Raw genomic sequence first — 18549 nt, forward strand, 5'->3', positions numbered from 1 at the left:
AGATGCTGAAGGTGGTGTGAAGAGCCCTGCCCAGGGATGCTGCTGCCCTGCACCCGCTCATCCCCATAGGCCGCTGGCAGCCCACCCCCTCTTTGCTTTTTGGACCTCGAGGCTGTAACTCTAAGAGAGAAGGGCAAAGGGAGAGCCAGGAAGGAACGCCTTGGACCCACATGGGGTTTTGGAGGGCCATGTCTGTGGTCCCATCCTCTCTGTCCTCGTCCCCTTCTGGGATGGATGTGGCCTGTGGTGTGCCTGTTCTCCCACGCACCGAGCTACAGGGACAGGAGAGGTCACTGTGCCCTCTGGTGCCAAAACTGCCTCTGCCGGGGTGTGTGCTCAGCTCAGCACAGGGTCTTGATAAGCCTTTTCCCAACCCCAGATCGTTAGTTGTGCTGAGTCAGTGGCAGTGGCTCGGGTTTCCTGGCCGCCCCGGTCACTGCAGTCCCGCAAGGTCAGTCACTGCAGTCCCGCAAGGTGGGACACCAGAGGTTCACCTCCCTGCCTGGCCCTGGGCACACCAGGGCACGAACCTGACCTTCCCATGATGGCGGCCCTCGTTTTCCCCTCCTGCAGCCTGGCCACATCTCCTTGCAAAGGAAGAAGGACGCAGAGGCAGTCAGGTAGCAGGGATGCTTGCTTTCTAGGAGACATGGCCTGGCTCCTCACCCTGGCTTTTCTGCTGGCTTTGCGTGGCCATGGGCAGCTCCATCAGCAGCCCTGCACCCCGGCTGCCCATCTGCCAGCTGAAATGAGTAATGCCCTCCTGCTGGAGCAGGACGCCGAGGCTGGATGAGCGCAGGCATGCCGAGGAGCCTGGCTTAGTCATCTGAGCGCTCCCAAGACTTTGTTTTGGTGTTTTGCTACTCCAGCTGTCCGTGAATCCCCTAGCAAATGAGTTTGCTGGCAGGGTGCTTCAAGGGAAAGACGAACTTTGAAAAATTGCATTCGCATAAAAGAAATGCCTTATTTTCAATTGGAAATCTGATTCTCTGGATTAGTGCCCACCCAACCAGAGAGAAGCATATGCTGGTGTATCAACAAAACAAACGGCACTGAATATTCAAGGCAAACCTTACGCACTGGAAATGCTTCATAGAAATTACCCAGCAAATCACTTTCAATGGCAAATCTTATACATTCACTGTCCGTTCACAGCCACTGCAAAGAGGAGAAAGAAGGATTGCCTTTCTCTAGTACTCTGCGCGTTTTCTGACCCTATTTTACCAGCTTTCCTCTACGTAAGACCTAGATTGGGTAGACCATATATTGTGATTTCTGCCTCTATGCTATTGCTTCATTTTCCCAGCTGCAACCCTCCCCACTCCTGTGTTTCTTGACTTGCCCGTCGCTGTTGCTCCTCCAAGACAGCGGCTGCTCCGAGGGACGCCTGTCTGTGGTTGGCATCTGGAGGCACTGCCTCATACACAGCTAACAGGAAGCTCTCCCAACACCTTCTGGAGGCGAAGGCTCCCACCTAGCTCTGTTATTCACAGCAATATTTCCTCCTCTGGCCATTAAAATTGGGAAAAGCACAATGACAGTGGTATAGCTGGGAATAGGATCTGGTCTGGTGGTGCTGTGGGGTTCGCTTGGACCTTTAAGATACGATCGCAGAATGCTGTCACCAGAGTATTGCAAAATACTGAATTATCTTATACGTTTGGTGTGAAAATTTAGCTTAGGTGTTTTAACAGTGACTTTAAGACTGACCTACTGTGTCTGTGTGATCTCTCACTCTGTATACCAAGTGAGGTATCTCCTCCAGTTGGAGGGAGGTTGAACATGTCCTACAGGTCTGAGTTCAAGCTGTTCTTGGAGCACGTGAGCAGAAATCTCCTCTCGCTGTTTCTGCTGCATGTGCTGTTCCTAGAACATTTACATGATTTACTTTTAGCTGGTTGTTCCCAATGGTTATTTTAATGGTAACGCTGCAGCTATATAATTTGCATAAGCTTTTCTAAGAGCAGCACCATAAAAGGTGAGATTAGCTGGAACAAACGGTCTAGAAAAGTACCGGTTTGGGTATTTGGAGGTGGGTTTCCATGGGTATCTGTGGGTGAAGGGACTAGGGAAAAGGCAGGAGAATGAGCTTGAGATCAGCTTCATAGGAGCTGTGATACGCTGCAAGGGCTGTGTTACAGGACTGAGCAAAACATGATGGCTCCTTCGGGCAGCGGGGTTGGAGGCACCTAAGAGAGAGGGGACAGAGCTGGACCGGTGGCTTCAGGGCTCTTTTGCTCCTGAAATTTCTCTGTGCAGTGCTGGGTGGAGAGACAGGAACCAGTTTGGCTGGGTGGGTGAAGGCTTGCGTTTGGGAGGTTTGTGGACAGGAGAGCTTGGAGTATGAGATGCTAGCACCATCTCCAGGAGGAACCCATTGCTTTTGGCCACCAGGAGCAAAATACCTGCTACTGGGGGAAGGGGGCAGCAACAAGGACTTGATAGGGAAAGACAACCCATACTGATCCCTGAGACAATCCCCCTCACCCCGCCATCCTGTGGCAGGATGTTCCTCCTACAAGCGTGAACATGGTGCCTAGAAACAAGCTGCAGGATCTTACTACTGTGTGGTGGAGTGGTGGTGGCAGAGAAGGGACTTGGAGGTTGCTAAGAGTCTCCTTGTTTATTTGCTTGAAGGTCCAACACCTCCCTGGGTCAGAGACACACTCTCCTTGTTAACAAAAAGGCAGTGAATTATTTAGCAGCTGAAAATGCCAGATGGCAATGACTCTACTGCTTACAGGAGGAGGAGCGGGAGGGAGACATGCACACGGGGAGAACAGATTGAGAGCATCTCCATAGGAAAGGGCTGACCCCAGATGGAGGCCCCGGTAGCCCCGGTGGTTCCACAGCTGCCTGACGGCAAGCGGGAAGCAGGCGGGCCAGAGCAAATGGCTGCCGCTTGTCACAGTGGCCCACTCGTTTCGCACAGGTCTCCCCTTGTTGGATTTCCCTCTTCAGGGGTGTTATCCCAATGGGGCCATGCTGGGCCTTGAAGTATGGAAGTCCCAGCCCCGGCCGGGAGGCAGGCCATGAGTGAGGGCACTACAAGGAGGCTTTGCCAGCCCATCCCTCACTTCACATCTGGCTGCAGGGGTGGTACTTCAGCCCCAAGTCTACTGGGATGCCCTTTGGAGCAGCACCAGCATATATCAGGTGACCTGGCAGTTCTTTTGGGAGCCACACTAGTGGTCAGCCATCCCAGCTTGGGCTATGATGTCTCCAGACACCATGGACTAGCCAGATCAATACGTATATGGCTAGGGACCTCCAAGGAGAACTGAAGATGCTGTAGGTAGCATGGGCAGATCTGTAGCAGACACTGAAGCCCATGCCCCACGTGGCACTGCACCATACGCACAGTAAGGGGGACTGCCATGGGTCTGCATGTCCTGGGGAACTTGATGCCTGTAGTTCAGCAGCTTCTGACATCCCTTTGAGGCATCTATGCAAGCAGCCAGATTCCAGCCTAACCCTGGAGTGGGGTGAGCCTCAGGCTCTGCTGGGCTCATAGCCTTGGTCTAAGCATCCCAGCCGCTCTTTGGATTCCAGTGGAGATTTTTCTCTGGGCTGGAATATAGGCTTCGGAAGTGAAGAAAATAGCAAGTCACCATCTCACTGTGTTTAATTTGGAAACTGCAGGCACCGAGACTAGTTCTTAAGCTCTTCAACCCTCTCAAAAGCTTGGGTTGAGAATCCCTTGGGAATCCCTGGTGTCCACCTGATTGCATTTGTCAGGCTGTCAGCGCCTTTTTTTTGGGAGGGGGGAGGGTCAACTCTGTGTTTACAAGCCTCCCTCTTCCTCAGTCTTTCCTTTCCCCAGATGGGGAGGTCAAAGAGAGTCGGTGTCTCAGGCATGTAATCTGTGTCAGCTCCTGCCCCAGCACCCCTGTCTTGCCCGCTCTGCTCAGCCATGGAGTGGGGGTGCCTGGGCTCCTCAGGAGCTTTAGGACAGGACTGATTTCCTCAAGCAGGAAGCTGCATGGTCTAAGAGAGAGAGGCTGAGGCTACAGCAGTGCACATAAAACCACGTGCTGCTGTAGTCTCCCATCTGTGACACTGACGCAGCAGAAGTAAATGTTTCCCAACAAAAGCAAATCCGTGTAGAGCTCAGGAAGATCCCCTTTCTAAGCCGAGGCATTTTGTGCGTGCTCTCTCTGTGTTCCCCAAGGACTTCTCAATCAGGTTTCCTTTGGTATTGAAGCAGAGTTGATCCTGTTTGGTCTTGACGGGGAAAAAAAAACACCATAAACCCTTTGCATCTCCAGGTCCCTGGAGGCGCCGGCTGTCTTTGTTTGCGTCCTCCTCCATTGCTTAATCAGACCGTGGCTCCTGCTCCTCTTCCTCTGTCCTGTCCGTGTGGGCTGTGAGCATCCTGCAGCAGGGATCAGCTGTGGCTGGGTGACTGCAGGGGCTGCAGCAGGGCCCCAGTTGTGGCTGGAATATAGAAAGGAAGGAGATGAATGAATGCCCAGTGGCTTGAATACAAAGCTCACAGGAGTACATGTTAATGAGCACGATGAGGTTTCATGTGGCCTTTGCACAGGCCACAATATACTGTGCTCAGCATGTCTATGGGGCAAGGCACTCATGTAACTCCTTATAAACTTCAGGCAGGCCAGAAGATGTTCTTGTGAGGAGCACAAGTCCCTGAGAATAGGGATGTAGAATAACTGAGGTTGGATGGGACCCCTTGGAGGTCAGCTGATAAAAGCCCGTGCTCAGGACCAGGCCAACTTCAAAATTACGTTTGGTTGCTCAAGGCCTCCAAAAACAAAGTTTCCTTGTCCGTCCGTTCCCCTCCACCCCGGTAACCTCAGTCTTCCCCTAAGCGGGATCTTCAGCCCTCTGGTTTATCTACCTAAAAAGTAGTAGACATCCTACCTCGGGGCCTTTTTGGAAGAGACATTAGGGACCCAACCTGGTTGCCATTTTGAAAATACCCCAATGACCTGTTAAGGGACCATCCTAAGAACACCCTGAAGACCCTCCACTGTCCTAGGGTGCCTCTCACCCCGGCGACGTGGTTTGTCTCGCCACAGTCAGAGCTGTCCTCCCCAGAAGGCTATGCAGCTCTCCAGGCCCAGGAGCAGCTGGCTGAAGGTGCTGGCAGGGGCTCCAAGTCATGGAGACATGGCAGGCATGCGAGGAGGAGAGACTCTGGCCCTGTCCCTACCCCGTGCTTGTTAGCGTTCGCTGTGCTGGTTCCTTCTCCTCCTGTAGTTCTAGGGAATGCAATGGCCATGCAGCACTGTCCTGGCACGCAGGTCGGTGGCATCCCCATGAGTGACAGCCGTGCTGGTTCATGCTGGCTGCTGTAGGGTGCTTGTTCCCAGGGGTCCCAGGCGCCGCAGGTTTGGAGAGAATCCTCTCCTACTTAAAGCCATAGGAAAGGTTTTGGAAACATGTCACAGTCTTGGCCATTAATGGCCTGTAAGTGCTCCCTACCAGTGAGGGCTGTAGCATGCGGTATCAGCTCCTGGGGAAATGGGGGGAACCTTGGCATTTAGGGTTTTGAGAGACTGATTCTTCTGAAGGCTTCAAGATATCTTGGAAGGAGCAATCCTGCTCTGATGGAAAGACAGAAGGGAGGTCCCACAACTCCTGAGTCACACTGACCGTGATGCTGGAGGAGAAGGGAGGGCTGGGGGGTGTTCCACAAGCAGTAGGTATCTGGCTGCAGAGAGTGAAGCAAGCACAGCCCCAGCAGCCCGGTTGTTAACATCATCATTGCTCTTATTCTCAGAAACTCAAGCAAATGCTTTGGCTTCTTGTTCCTGCCTGTTGACGGCACCATGACTCAACCCAGCTTCCAGGACTGAGGGGCAGAGGTGGTAAGAGACCTGTCTCAGGTATGACGGAGACAACCAAATAGCATGGGGTTTAATGGGGTGGGGAAAGGGTATGAGGTAGCTGTGAGGTTTCTTCAGCAAAACCCCTTGCCCTGTGTCCCACAGCCCCTCCCTGGGAGAGACTGGGACTGGGGAAGCTCCAAGGTCACCAGCCAGTCCTCTCCCCTCCCTGCCCTTAGTGAACTCCTCAGACCTCGCTGGAGGACCTGGAAGAGCCACGGCCCCTTTTCAAGTGAAGGCTTCTCCATCCGCACCCCTGCCCCTGTGTTGCAGGGTGAGGCCCCACGACGGCACCGATGGAGAGCATGTACTCGGTGGAGCCAGCGCCTGACGGTGCCGGCCCCACCTCGCTGGATGTGCTGAGTTTCCTGGACACCCTGGTGAACAGCACGGAGGAGCAATGCTTCAGCGCCCGCTCCCGCAGCACCGTCCTGGAGGGGCTGCCGTTCGGTGGCGTGCCCACTGTGCTCGCCATCAACTTCATCCTCTGGCTGGTGAGGAGGCCAGGGGGGTGCCATGTCCACGGGCACCACAGCCCCCGGCTGGGGTGTCAGAGACTGGCTGTTAGCACAAGTGTGTTATGGGTGTGCTGACAGCCACATGTGTGTGCAATGTGCATGCCGGAGTGCCTGGCTGTTTAGGGGAATAGGTGTGAGTGCAGGGGACCAAGAGCTTTGCCCACATCATGGTGGGCAGCAGGTGGCACTTGGGCAGCAGTGGTGAGATCATGGAGCAGGAGCAGTTTGGCTTGAGGCAAGAGTTTTGCATGAGCTTGGGCTCATGAGTGGGAAAACAGAAAGGAGGGATGTGGGGAGACCCCACGGGGTGAGACCCTGTGGCAAAACCCTTCACCTCTCCCTCTTCCCTCTTCTTCCAGCTTCTCCTCCTGGTCTTCTCCTGCCTTCGGAAAGCGGCTTGGGACTATGGGCGCCTGGCACTGCTGATGGACAATGATAGGTGAGCAGGACGCAAGGCCACCATGGGTGATGGCTCCAGCCCCTCCAAGAGGGCTGGCAGGAGGGCCAGTGCTGTGGGGTGGCCCATGGAGAAGCCCAGCAGATGTTCCTGTCCCTCCTTCCCACTAGGAATGGCCTGGCTGCCCTTGCCCATGGAGGCACAGGCACTGTCTGCGGCAGGGAGAGGGCAAGCCCAAGCCAGCTTTGATTCCCTCTTGCAGGCACCATCTGGTGAGGGTGCTCTCGGTGCCAGGGAGGGCACAGTCCTGGGAAGACAGAGGCCCAAGAGCTGCTTTCGGGTGGGGACTGAGACGCCGCCTCTCCCCCTGCCGCTCTCTCAGGATGAGCAGGGCTGGCCAGCGGAGGAGGCAGAGGCAGACACGCAGCAATAACACTGTTCCTCATGTCAGCAGGGCAGCTTGCCTGGCCCATCCTTTGGGCTAGGTGCAGAATCCCCCACCAAAATACCAGTATCCTGGTGAAAGCAGAGCCCGGACCAGATTTCCAGGTGGGCTGTGCTGCCCACAGCTGTCTGGCTGCCAGAGCATGGTTCACCCCAGGCAGTAGAGCATCTTTCTTTGTGCAGGCAGTGCAGACAGGAGGAGTCTCTGCAAGGCTGGGCAACCCACGGGAGAAAATGTTGTAAAAGCCCCTCTCCTGCCTTCTGCCCTCTCCAGCTCCTCTTGGGCTCGGGCTCTGAATCTGAGTCTGGCAATGGACAGGCAATGTTTCCCTTCACTGGGGAGATCAAAAGGGAAATCAAGACTTAAAATTCAAGCACTGATTACATTTTGTTTACTGTAATGCCATTTGAGGGCTGAAACCAGTGGAATATAAAAATCCAGTTCAGCAGGCTCTTGTCCTGGAGCTAAGGCCAGTTCTCCACCAGCCACCTTGCTGTGGGCCAGGGCCACAGAGAAGCCCCAGGGACTCATCGGTGCAGAGGCAGCGAGTGCGGCCCCTGCCCCAAGCCCAGCGGCAGTCGCTGGTCCAGCCCTAGTGCAGGATGCGGGGAGGGGGGAGGCATTTCCCGGGCTGCTCTCCTAGGAGAAGCTTCTCCAAGGGTGCTCATCGTCTCCCATCTGCTGCTTCTCTCCTGCCTCACCCCTCTGCTCCTCCCCTCACTGCAAAGTTTGACGTCGCTTTTCTACGGAGAGCAGAGTGAGAAGGAGAAGTCCCCATCGGAGAGCAGCCCCCTGGACGTTGACAACAAGGACGTGGTGAGTGCTGGCGGCCGTGGCAGTGGGAGCCCAGGCTGGGCTCGTCCTGGCCCAGCCCACCCTGCTCTTCATGGGAAACCCAGGTCAGAAGTTAAATGGGAGAAATTAAATCCTCCAGTGTGGGGTTTCCTGCTTAACACCCTTTAGCAGCGGGGTATTCCTGGGAAAGCTGGGGGGTTTTTTTGTCCTGGCTTGGTTTGAGGCATCTACCTTGAACAGCAGCTCAGAGGGGATGCTCCTGCCAGGGAGAGCATCTCCCAGCTGCGTGGCTGTCCCTGCTGGCTGCGGGGACCTAGTCGGATGCGTGGCCAGAGCCTTGCTTTGTGCACCCGCAGGAACCTTTCTGGCCCCGGCAGGACAGAGTCCCCTGGATGACACCTCCACCTCTGCCGGCATGGTGGGCTGTGGGGGCTTTAAGGCCATCTTTTCTTTCCTTCTACCACACCAGGCACAAACCAGGTTTTGCTGGAAACGAGCATGGACCGACACATTTTTCTGTCTGTTTCTTTCTCTTTTTTGGCAACAAAAGCACAAAAATCAGTCACTGGTGTGACTATGAAAAAATGACAGAACTTCTTAAAAAAAAACCTAGGCAGGAAAAGTAAAGAAGCAAAATCCTTGCAGGTGGCAGGAGGCCTGTTTAAAGGCTCGGTACTGGATGCTCTGGGCTAATGTATATTGCTCATCGAAAAATAAGTGAGAAAGACCCCAGGGAATGCCGGCATGGCTAAAGAGCAGATTAAGGGAGATTATTAGATGTAAGAAGACATCCTTTTAAAAGTCAAGCTGTTCCCAAATGAGGAAAATCTGAACTCTGCCAGGTTATATGTAAAATACACTAAGGGAGGAGGGGGGAAGAGGAGTTTGAGGAGAAATTTGTAGAGAGCATAAAAGCAAGTACTGGATTTTTCTTCACACATCAGGAACAGGAAACCTGCCAGAGGGTTTGTAGGGCCGATAGGTGGTGAATCTAGAAAATGCTTGCTGGAGAAGGCAAGAATGTGGCAGGAGAGATAAATTAAGTTTTGTTGCCTGTATCCAGTGAGGAGGAGCTCGACCAAATTCCTGCCCGGGAGCCCTTCTCTGTGGGGAAGCACCAGAGCATCCCTCCAACAGCAGAGTTGGAGGATGAGGTTGCAATAAAAGCAGCCTGACAAATTCCTGTTACCATCACAAATTCCCAGGAGCAGGCATGGGACTTCTCACTCACCCCAAGATGAATAGCCAGGCTATTGACTGCAGCGTGTGACCTCTCTCCTGCACATGGGCATCCTAGAGAGCTGGGAATCAGCTGATAAATGCTGTTTTTTCAGGAGGGTTTCTGGAAAAACCCAAGAAATTACAGCCCAGGGAGCTTGGGGTCTGCATGGACAACCTCCCAGCCATGGTTTTCCAGAGCAGAGCCCTGGAGCAGGGCATAGGAGGGGAGTCAGCCCAGCTGTGCTAAGGAGGTGTCCGGCCCCCACAGAGCTGTCAGGCGTGTGGGGATGCCTGCACCTCCAAAGCCTCCCGCTGCAGTCGATCAGATGAAGCTGAGCTGTGGGGTAGGAGGGAAGGTCCTGGCTTGGGTAAAGCTGGGGAATGGAGAGGAGGAAGAAGCTGCCAGCTCTCATGGGGCAGGCTAAGGGAATTCTACAGGGAGCTGCCTGGGATCCCTCCCATCCAAGGTCAGCAAACCCTCCAGAAAGGAGATGAAGAGGAGGGGCCCGATGGCTGAGTGTTATTCGGTATAGCCATGACAGGGAAGACTGCAGAGGGACCTTGAACTTGCATGAACTCCAGCGTTGGTAAAACGTAACATAATGCACAGGAGAGAAAAATTGTAATATTGCATATGCAGTGACAGGGAATGAGCTGTTACACAAGATCTTGGCGTTGTCATATATCGTTCTACAGCAGTGCTGGCTCAGTGCTCAGTAGTGGTCAAAAAAGCACATTGCATGTTAGGGACTGTCAGGGAAGGCACAGAGGAGGGAGCTGCTGGAAGCCAGGAGCCTGTGTTACAGACATGGCCCGTGTTTCCCATTCCTCCCGAGGCAGCTGCCTTTGGCCACCACTGCACGCAAGCTGCTGGGCTGAGCATCGCCGAGCTGCCCTGGGCGCTGCCTGGCCCCAGGCACCACACCATCTCCACATACATCTCCAGTGCGTGCTGTGTCCCGGCTCCTCGCTGGGAAGGTGGGGGTGTCACCCCTGGCTCATCCTGACTCTCTTCCCTTCCAGGGATTCTGCTCCTGGCTCATTTCTATCTACCAGATGAAGTAAGTGTGTGTCCTCGGCATTGCAGCCGTGCCCCACCACTGCCCGCCCCTGGGGAGCCGGTGCCCATAGGTGGTCACACATCACCCAGAGCTGCTGGGACCTGCAGCTGAGGAGAGCCCACCTAAAACATCCCCCTGGGAGAGAGAGCAGAGGGCTCACCTCTGTGTTTCTTCCTGGCCCCTGGCTCCTGTCCCAAAGGAACAGGCTTCAACCTCTTCTGGTAGGAGCTGGTCCTGTAGTGCGATGGCAGCCTGAGGGCTGCTTGCGTCCCCCATTCCCTCTATGCCCAAATCCCACATGCCTCAGGCAGGATGCCATGAGTTGGCACGGGTTGTGTGAAGCTGGAGCAGCCAGGGTCCCCAGGGTGGGAGGTGGTGGGGAGGCACCACCAGCGCTCACCCCCACCCGCCTCTCCCCCAGGGACGAGGAGATTCAGAGCAAGTGTGGGATCGACGCCACCACCTACCTCTCCTTCCAGCGGCACCTCCTGGTCCTGCTGATGCTGGTCTGTGTGCTCTCCGTGGCTGTCATCCTGCCCGTCAACTTCTCGGGGGACCTCCTGGGTAGGTGCTTCCCCAGTTGCGGGATGGCTCAGGAGCATGGCACAAGCTTCCCCATCCTCGGGCTGAGCACTCTGCCCTGTGGACAGAGGGCAGAAAGACCCCTCTGTCAGGAGCCCCCGTCTGAGCAGGAACCCACCATCAGCTGTGTGACAGAGGAACGCAAGAGGCAGGGAGCTTCAGGGTGGTGGGGGCTTGGCAAGGACCTGTGAGGTGGAAAAGGAGGGAGCAAAGACCAGAGCTACTAACCCTGCAAGCATGGTCACACACACTGTACTGGGTTCCCGTAATCTCCTGCTTCTCTTCCCCTGCAGGACACAATCCCACCCACTTCGGCCGGACAACCATCGCCAACATCCCAACGCAGTAGGTGGCTGCCGTGTCCGGGGGGGCTGTGGGTGCTGCTGCAGCAGCAGGCACTGCTGGGAGTGCCCAGGCACAGCGCTCACCGCAGTCCCGGGACGGGGATGGGTCCACGTGAGCAGCATGCTGCTCGCAGTAGCCCCGTGTCTGTCTGCACTGCGCACGAGCACCGTTGCAGTGGGCAGCCTGCCTGGCACTGCTCGCTGCACCCCGCTGCCGGCAGAGGTGCTCTCGGGGGTTCTGGGTGGCCTCATTTCTGCAGTGTCTCCGCCAACGCCCTGGATGCTGCCCCTCTCGTCCCTGGGGTGGGGGTCCAGCAGCTGGCTTGGGGAGGTCCCGCTGGGTGGTGGGGGTGGCTGTGGGCGAGGCACTGGGCGCCAGGCTGGTCTGCGTGCCACAGCCCGCTGCAGTGCTTGCTGATCCCCTCTTCCCCTCCTCCAGGGACCGTCTCCTGTGGCTGCACAGCATCTTTGCCCTCATCTATTTCATCCTCACCATCCTCTGCATGGCTCACCACTCTGTCCACCTTGAATACAGAGAGAACGAGAAGGTGAGCAACCACCCTTCCTCCAGCCTTGCCTTGTTCAGCACTAATGGACAAATTTGTGCTTTGCAGAAAGGGTGGTCCCAGTAGGCAGGGAGAGCTTTAGAAACTGGGACTGGGCAGGCAGGGAAAGATAAGGCTGGTTTTCTCCAACTTCTGGAGAAAGCCTGGCAGCCCGGAGGCAAATCTCTCTCTCCTGCTGCCTTGTCTCTTGAGATTGAAGCTCTGCTGTATGTGTCTGTCTGGGAGGTGGCAGCATCTGGCTGGGCCCTGGGGTCTGGGAGCAGGTGTTGAGTCTGTGCTGACCAGCCTCTGGGGTGGCAGTCGGTGCCCTGGCTCACCTCTGCCTTCCTGGCTGCTGGGCAAGCAGGGTGGCAACGAAACGGCCCGCGGACCCCCACCCACCCACCCCTTCTGCCCCTTCTCCTCCCCCAGGTTGCCCGGACACTGATGGTTACCCACATCCCAAAAGAGATCACAGACCCTTCCCTTATCATCAAGCATTTCCAGTGAGTAGCGGTGTGCTGCAGCCTCGCCAGGGCAGCTGGCAGGCAGGTGGCAGGGGCTGTCCCCATCCCCTGGCTCCTGGTGCCACCGTGTCCCTGTGCCCACAGTGAGGCTTATCCCAGCTGCACCGTCACCAACGTCCAGTTCTGCTTCGACGTGCGCAAGCTGATGAAGCTGGATGCGGAGAGGTGAGTGTGTGCAGGTCCCCACTGCCTCTGCGGGTGGGTGTACTGCTCCTGCCCAGCATGTTGAGGGACCCAGTCTGTCTGTCTGCTGCTCCCCAAATGACCCTCGTCCCTATTGGCTTCCCGGCAGGCGCAAGGCAATGAAGGGGCGGCTTTACTTCACCACTAAGGCGCAGAAAGAGGGGAAGATCATGATCAAAACCCATCCCTGCGCCCGCATCTTCTGCTGCCGCTTCTGTGGCTTTGAGCAGGTAGGTGGGTGCGGGCAGGGCTGCAGGCAGCACTTCCCCACTGTGGGCAGGGCAGAGCATGGCAGCTCGCCCATGCCGCAGCCCGGCAAGTGTGGCAGAGCCCCGGCTGCTCCCGCAGGTGGATGCCGAGCAGTACTACGGGGAGCTGGAGGAGAAGCTCACGGATGAGTTCAATGCCGAGCGCAACCGCATCACGCTCAAGCGGCTTGACATGGCCTTTGTCACCTTCCAGGACGAGCGGATGACAGCTGTGTGAGTGCCCCTCGGACATGCCAGCACAGGCACGTCCCCCAGCCTGGTGGCCACCGCCGCTGTTGCACCTTGCCAGCTTCTCTGGCCAAAGCCAGGCGATGGGTCTGTCTCCGCTGTGCTTCTGCCACCTGCAGAGATGGCCACTCTGCTGGGGCTGCAGGAGAGGTCTCAAGAGAAGCCGGGGGGGAGTCCGGAGCCCTTGGTCTGGACCCAACCCCTGGCTCCCTCCTCCTGCAGGATTTTGAAGGACTACAGCCACATCCGCTGCCGCAAGCAGCCCCAGCAGTCCTCTGTCACCACCGTGGTCAAGTCACACCACTGGGGTGTTCGCTATGCCCCTGCACCCAGCGATATCATCTGGTGAACCTCTGTGGTGGGAGAGGGAGGGAGGGCGAGCAGCTGGGGGGAACTCATACCCATAGCTATAGGGAGCCCCTATCCATAGTTACAGGGAACCCATATAGCTGTAGGGAACCTGCACCTACACCTATAGGGTGCCTTCTCAGGGTGGCAGGGGCTGACAATCCCTCCTGTGGCCATAGCAGAAGTCACCAGGGGTAACGGGGGGGTGATCACCCCACGGGTGGCAGGGCTTGGCCAGGCAAGGTTTGGGGTGATTGCCAGGCTCTGATTTCTGCAGCCTGACTCCAAAGCCTCCTGGTGGCACGCACCCCCCCGCTGCAGTCATACTCTGGTCATGGGGGCTCTGCAGGTGTCAGTGCAGCAGCACAGGGAGGGGGGAGAGGTTGAACTCAGAGCAGGGGCTGCCAGGATGGTCGGTGTGGGCAGCAGGAGGCAGAGCATTGGGGAGCCAGGCTAGGAGACCCAGCATATGTAGCTTTTCCTCCGCACCATGTCCGAGTCGTGCTTTCCTCTCACAGGGAGAATTTATCAGTCCGTGGCACATCTTGGTGGGTGAGATTCATCCTCCTTAATATCTGCCTCTTCGTCCTCCTCTTCTTCCTCACCACGCCAGCCATCATTGTCAACACCATGGACATGTTCAATGTCACACAGCCTGTGGAGAGCCTCAAGGTAGTCCCTGGGGCCCCATGCCAGCTTTCCCAAAGGGTCTCCATTTCCAGGCTTGTCCGTGACAGGGGGAGGGCACTGGCTGTACACTTGCCCAAGAAGACAAGCCATCACTGGGATGAGCGTTGATGAGAGGCAAGGAGTGGTCATGCCCCTGCTTGTCATCCATCCCATTCTTGATGTGTTTCCAGTGGCAGAGCCCTGGGCCACCTTTGCAAACCGGAGCTTTGGTGCTGGTGTCCATGGGGGAGGGCAAGTTGGTATCCATGCAAGGGGAGAGGTGTGGGAAGAGCTCCAGGGGATGTTAGGAGCTGCCAGCAGCACATCTCCTTCCTGCTCATTGACCTGGGAGCTGTTGGGCGGGCACTGGGGCTTAGAGCGTGCCCGTGGTGCCTTTGGCTGGCCTCAAGCTCGTATCTCCTGAAACAAACGCCCCTGCTCAGGGAGGGGATGACCCAGCCTGCCCATTGCACGCGCCATCCTGCGCCAGGGGAACCAGGGAGCTGCCTCCAGCATGGCTGAGCTCCGGCAGGCTCCTGAGAGGGTGTCTGGCATTTCTCCTCCTGCAGAACCCCATCATCACCCAGTTCTTCCCCACGCTGCTGCTCTGGGCCTTCTCCGTCTTCCTGCCCTTCCTCGTCTACTACTCAGCGTTCTTTGAGTCGCACTGGACGAGGTAACAGGGCTGGCCCCTGCGCTCCCCCAGGGCCGCGGTAGATGGGAGGAACCTCGGTAGCACTCGTGGGACCCAGCCTCCAGGGAGGCAGGCAGTGGCGCGGCAGACCCCCCACAAAGCCCCATGGGTGTTGCCCTCCATGGAAAGAGCCCCAGGTCCATTCCCGAAGGAGACATTTCCTTGCCATAGCCCTGAATGCTTCCAGACTGCTGACAAAGGCAGGTGGAGCTGGTTTTAAGATGGGTCTGAAGAAGTTTGTGAAAGGGATGGTGTGATGGTGGACTTGCAGCAGCAGGGCCGTGGCGCTGACTCAGGCGGCACATCCCAGCCGTGCTCCCAGCCCTCCAAGGAGGAGGTGCGGGTTCAGGATGCTCAAAGTCTCCTAGCAGAGGAAGCTCTTCCCAGCTCCTATAATGTGCTCTCTCTGTCTTGACCCTCCACTGGCCCCAACCCCTGTGCCTGGTCTGCCGAGTCCTTGCAGGAGCATTGTCACCACCTCCCTTCCTTCTCCTGGGGGAAATGGGGACTCCTGAACCCATTGTAGACACCCAGCTGCCTCTTGTTGGGTGTCTACACCAGCAGGGATGGTAGGAGAGGGCAGGGACAAAGGAGGTGAGAGGCTGGGGGGACAAGAGCTTTCACTACAGCAGATTTCCTCATGGTGACTCCCCCTGGCCTGGGAGAGGCATTGCAAGGCCCCAGTAGATGCCCAGATCAAATGCATGTGGCTTCCTGGGGCTGGGAGTAGCTCCTTGGTGAAGAGTGAGACCCAGCCCAGCCTCTCCCCCCACTGGCTGCTCTGCCTCGGAAAAGTGCAACGTTCTTCTCTTGCCTCCCCTCTCCACAGGTCGAGTGAAAATCAGCTCACCATGCACAAGTGCTTCTTCTTCCTAGTGTTCATGGTCATCATCCTGCCCTCGCTGGGGCTGAGCAGGTACGGACCACCCTGCCACGCTGCTCTCCCTGCTCCCCGGCAGCGGGCATCACACTGGGCCCCTCACCTCCCGCAAGCCAGCCCCAAAGGGCTAAGGGCCCACTGCTGCTGAAACACGGCTGTCTCTGGGGAGATAAACACTCGCTCTTTAGCTGTGCTGAGGTGCTCCCAGATGGTCATGGGCAGAAAGCTTCCCTGTGGAGGATGAGGGGAGTGGAGCAGTTTGCCAGGGTGCCATGGCTGACCAAAGGGTGCTGGTGGTGCCCTGCTTGGGGTCAGCCCTTCAGCAAACCCTGAAAGGGCCAGGTCAGGTGTCTGCATAGCCCCAGCTACAGCAATCCTGACCATCCGGGAGGCGAGCACCCATGCCATGGTGGTCCCATGCAGCAGAAGGGACTGCTCTGACGGTGTAGGGTCCAGAGGGTCTTGCCCACCCAGGGCAGGGGAAAGTGTGCGCCCGCTGGGTGCCTGCCACGTTGCTGTGCGGCTCCCCCTCTTTCTGAGCTGCTCCTCTTCTCCCCCATACAGCTTGGACCTTTTTTTCCGCTGGCTCTTCGACACCCACTTTCTGGACGAGGCCAATATCAAGTTCCAGTGAGTAGCAGGGAGCTCCTGGGCGAGCGGGAGCGCCTGATGCCAGTCCCCAGCGGCTTTCCTGGCCGCCTGGCCGAGCATCCTCTCACCCTCTGCATCCCCGGGACAGGTGCGTTTTCCTCCCAGACAATGGCGCTTTCTTCGTCAACTATGTGGTCACCTCCAGCCTGATCGGGACGGCCATGGAGCTGCTGCGCATCCCAGGCCTCCTTGTCTACACTGCCCGCCTCTGCTTTGCCAAGTCTGAGCCCGAGCGGCTTCACGTCAAGCGGGTACGTGGCCTCCAAGCTTACGCAACCGCCAGCACGGCAGGGACGTGCTCACTGGAAACCCAGGCTGTCCCAGTCCTATGGGGAGGCTTGTGGGGACAAGCCACCATGCAAGGGGTGCTGCTGGCCCTGGACCCATGGGAATAACAGGGGGAGGCAATTGTGTGGGCCAGGGCGCAAAGGCAAGGGCAGCCTTTGCAGAGGCAGAGGCAGTAATGGTGCTGTTGGTTGTGCCCCAGAGCCAAGCCTACCAGTTCCAGTTTGGACTGGAGTACGCCTGGACCTGCTGCATCTTCTCTGTCGTCATGACCTACAGCATCACCTGCCCCATCATTGTCCCCTTTGGTGAGTAAGACACCATGCCCCCGCTCCTGCTGCCCCCAGCTGTGCCAAGAATGGCCAGTCCCAGCTGCCAGCAGCGGTGTGGGAGTACAAGCTTCCTGTGTGGTAGAGGGTATCATCCCCTGGGCCACTGTCCCTGAGCCCTGGCTGTCCCTGTTGTCCTCCCCCCAAATGGCCTCTCTCCTCCCGCCAGGCTTGCTCTACATGCTGCTCAAGCACATGGTTGACCGGTACAACATCTACTATGTGTACATCCCCACCAAGCTGAACCAGCGCCTCCACGTCGCCGCCATCAGCCAGGTCGTGGTGGCCCCCATCCTCTGCATGTTCTGGCTGCTCTTCTTCTCCATCCTACGCCTCGGTAGGGAGAGCTCAGGGCTGCCCCCTGCCACTGCTGAGGGTCATATCTGACACTTGGGGGGACGAGCCACCAGTGTCGCCCCTGAGTTAGGCACAGCATGGAGGGTAGGAAGGGGAATGGGATGGGATGGGATGGGATGGGATGGGATGGGATGGGATGGGATGGGATGGGATGGGATGGGGGGAAGGTGTGATGGAGACCTGGCAGATGAGGTGGGGTGTCAGCTAGTGTTTTGGGAAGGGGGTTGAGAGCTTGTAAGACCCAAAGCAGGTGCCAGCCTGGTTCTCAGCTGGACATGCAAGAGGTCCTTGGAGGCTCATGTGCTGCCCCAGTGTCTCTCTCTGCTCTAGGTCCCACTCGCCCTGTCACCCTCTTCACCTTTGTGGTCCTCCTCTCCTGTATCGTCTTCTCCTTCTTTGGCCTCTGCCTGAAGAAGCTGCAGCCGCGGAAACCCTCCAGCTACCAGGTGAGCGGGGGCAGCTGCCCATCCTGTTCCCTCACCCCACTGCATCCCCTCCTTACATCTCTGGGGTGCGTTTGCTGTGGGGAGTCTGAGGCAGTGCCTGGCTGCCCCCCAGCTTTGGCTGGGGACCCGCAATCTGTTGTTTCCTCCTGGCCTCCCTCTCCCCAGATGTCTGACCAGTCTGAGGGCGCCTTCAATGATGTGGAGCGGAGCAGCGTCTCCTCCACCCCCAACTCCAACGTGAGTACCCTCCCCAGCCCTGCCACAGCCCCCCCACCTCGCTCCCCTGGACTCTGACCTCCTGCCGCCCCCCGGGGCAGCTCTTCGTGGCGACCGTCCTGCAGGAGCCCGAGCTGAGCCTGACGCCAGCAGCCTCCCCGGCACACCAGTCCTACGGCACCATGGGCAACCACCTGGAGCCGGTGGAGGATGGGGAGGATGGGGGGCTGCAGAGCTTCGAGACGGAGCTGGAGACAGTGGAGGGCGAGTACAGGAGTGGCCCCGTGATGGAGAACCAGGCCCGCTACCATTGAGCATCCCCGCTGCCGGGGCGAGGACCAGCCGTGCCGAGAGTGGAGGACGTGCCGGGGGGCAGGAAGGAGCCTTCCCAGCACTGGTGGGGGTCACCTTGCCGACGGGGCGGGGGGACGACAGGACTGATGTGATGCCGGTCATCCCCCCCCGTCTCCCCGCCCCGTCCCCACCTGCCTCTTCCAGCCCATCGTGGGGAAGAGGGGGTGCAGCGGTGTGGGGAGAGTGTCTCTCTGAGAGGCCATGCTTTTGGAGGCAGGAAGGAGGCCCTGGCCCCTCCGTGAGGGGGAAGCAGCCCAGACAGCTCAGACAAACGTGCCCACTGCCACGCTGTTCCGCGGGTCCTCAGTGGCAGGGGACGGCCACTCCTAAGCCCTGCTTCCCACCCTTCCCAC

At 57.7% G+C, this 18549-nt stretch overlaps 1 protein-coding gene across 11 annotated transcripts in view; it reads left to right on the forward strand.

The window, feature by feature from the left end:
* The window catches only part of TMEM63C (transmembrane protein 63C), a 32643-nt gene extending 14487 nt beyond the window's left edge, over positions 1 to 18156 (forward strand). For 5 of the 11 annotated variants that reach the window (XM_075503316.1, XM_075503314.1, XM_075503313.1 and 2 more), the window contains exons 2-24: positions 5747 to 5852; positions 6126 to 6346; positions 6730 to 6809; positions 7941 to 8028; positions 10252 to 10289; positions 10711 to 10853; positions 11165 to 11216; positions 11655 to 11763; positions 12193 to 12266; positions 12372 to 12452; positions 12580 to 12700; positions 12819 to 12952; positions 13190 to 13312; positions 13834 to 13987; positions 14554 to 14660; positions 15508 to 15594; positions 16123 to 16188; positions 16298 to 16460; positions 16697 to 16802; positions 16993 to 17160; positions 17511 to 17626; positions 17792 to 17863; positions 17944 to 18156. In XM_075503316.1, coding sequence (XP_075359431.1) covers positions 6149 to 6346; positions 6730 to 6809; positions 7941 to 8028; positions 10252 to 10289; positions 10711 to 10853; positions 11165 to 11216; positions 11655 to 11763; positions 12193 to 12266; positions 12372 to 12452; positions 12580 to 12700; positions 12819 to 12952; positions 13190 to 13312; positions 13834 to 13987; positions 14554 to 14660; positions 15508 to 15594; positions 16123 to 16188; positions 16298 to 16460; positions 16697 to 16802; positions 16993 to 17160; positions 17511 to 17626; positions 17792 to 17863; positions 17944 to 18156 — 2493 coding nt within the window. In that variant the 5' untranslated portion in view covers positions 5747 to 5852; positions 6126 to 6148. Of the gene's footprint in view, positions 1 to 3093; positions 3157 to 5746; positions 5853 to 6031; positions 6347 to 6729; positions 6810 to 7940; positions 8029 to 10251; positions 10290 to 10710; positions 10854 to 11164; positions 11217 to 11654; positions 11764 to 12192; positions 12267 to 12371; positions 12453 to 12579; positions 12701 to 12818; positions 12953 to 13189; positions 13313 to 13833; positions 13988 to 14553; positions 14661 to 15507; positions 15595 to 16122; positions 16189 to 16297; positions 16461 to 16696; positions 16803 to 16992; positions 17161 to 17510; positions 17627 to 17791; positions 17864 to 17943 lie in introns of those variants that run through there. The other 6 variants (XM_075503322.1, XM_075503321.1, XM_075503319.1 and 3 more) reach the window with 4 other exon arrangements.
* The last annotated feature ends 393 nt before the right edge of the window (positions 18157 to 18549 follow it).

Source organism: Mycteria americana, chromosome 5, assembly GCF_035582795.1.
Source record: "Mycteria americana isolate JAX WOST 10 ecotype Jacksonville Zoo and Gardens chromosome 5, USCA_MyAme_1.0, whole genome shotgun sequence".
In the NCBI taxonomy this organism is placed as follows: domain Eukaryota; kingdom Metazoa; phylum Chordata; class Aves; order Ciconiiformes; family Ciconiidae; genus Mycteria; species Mycteria americana.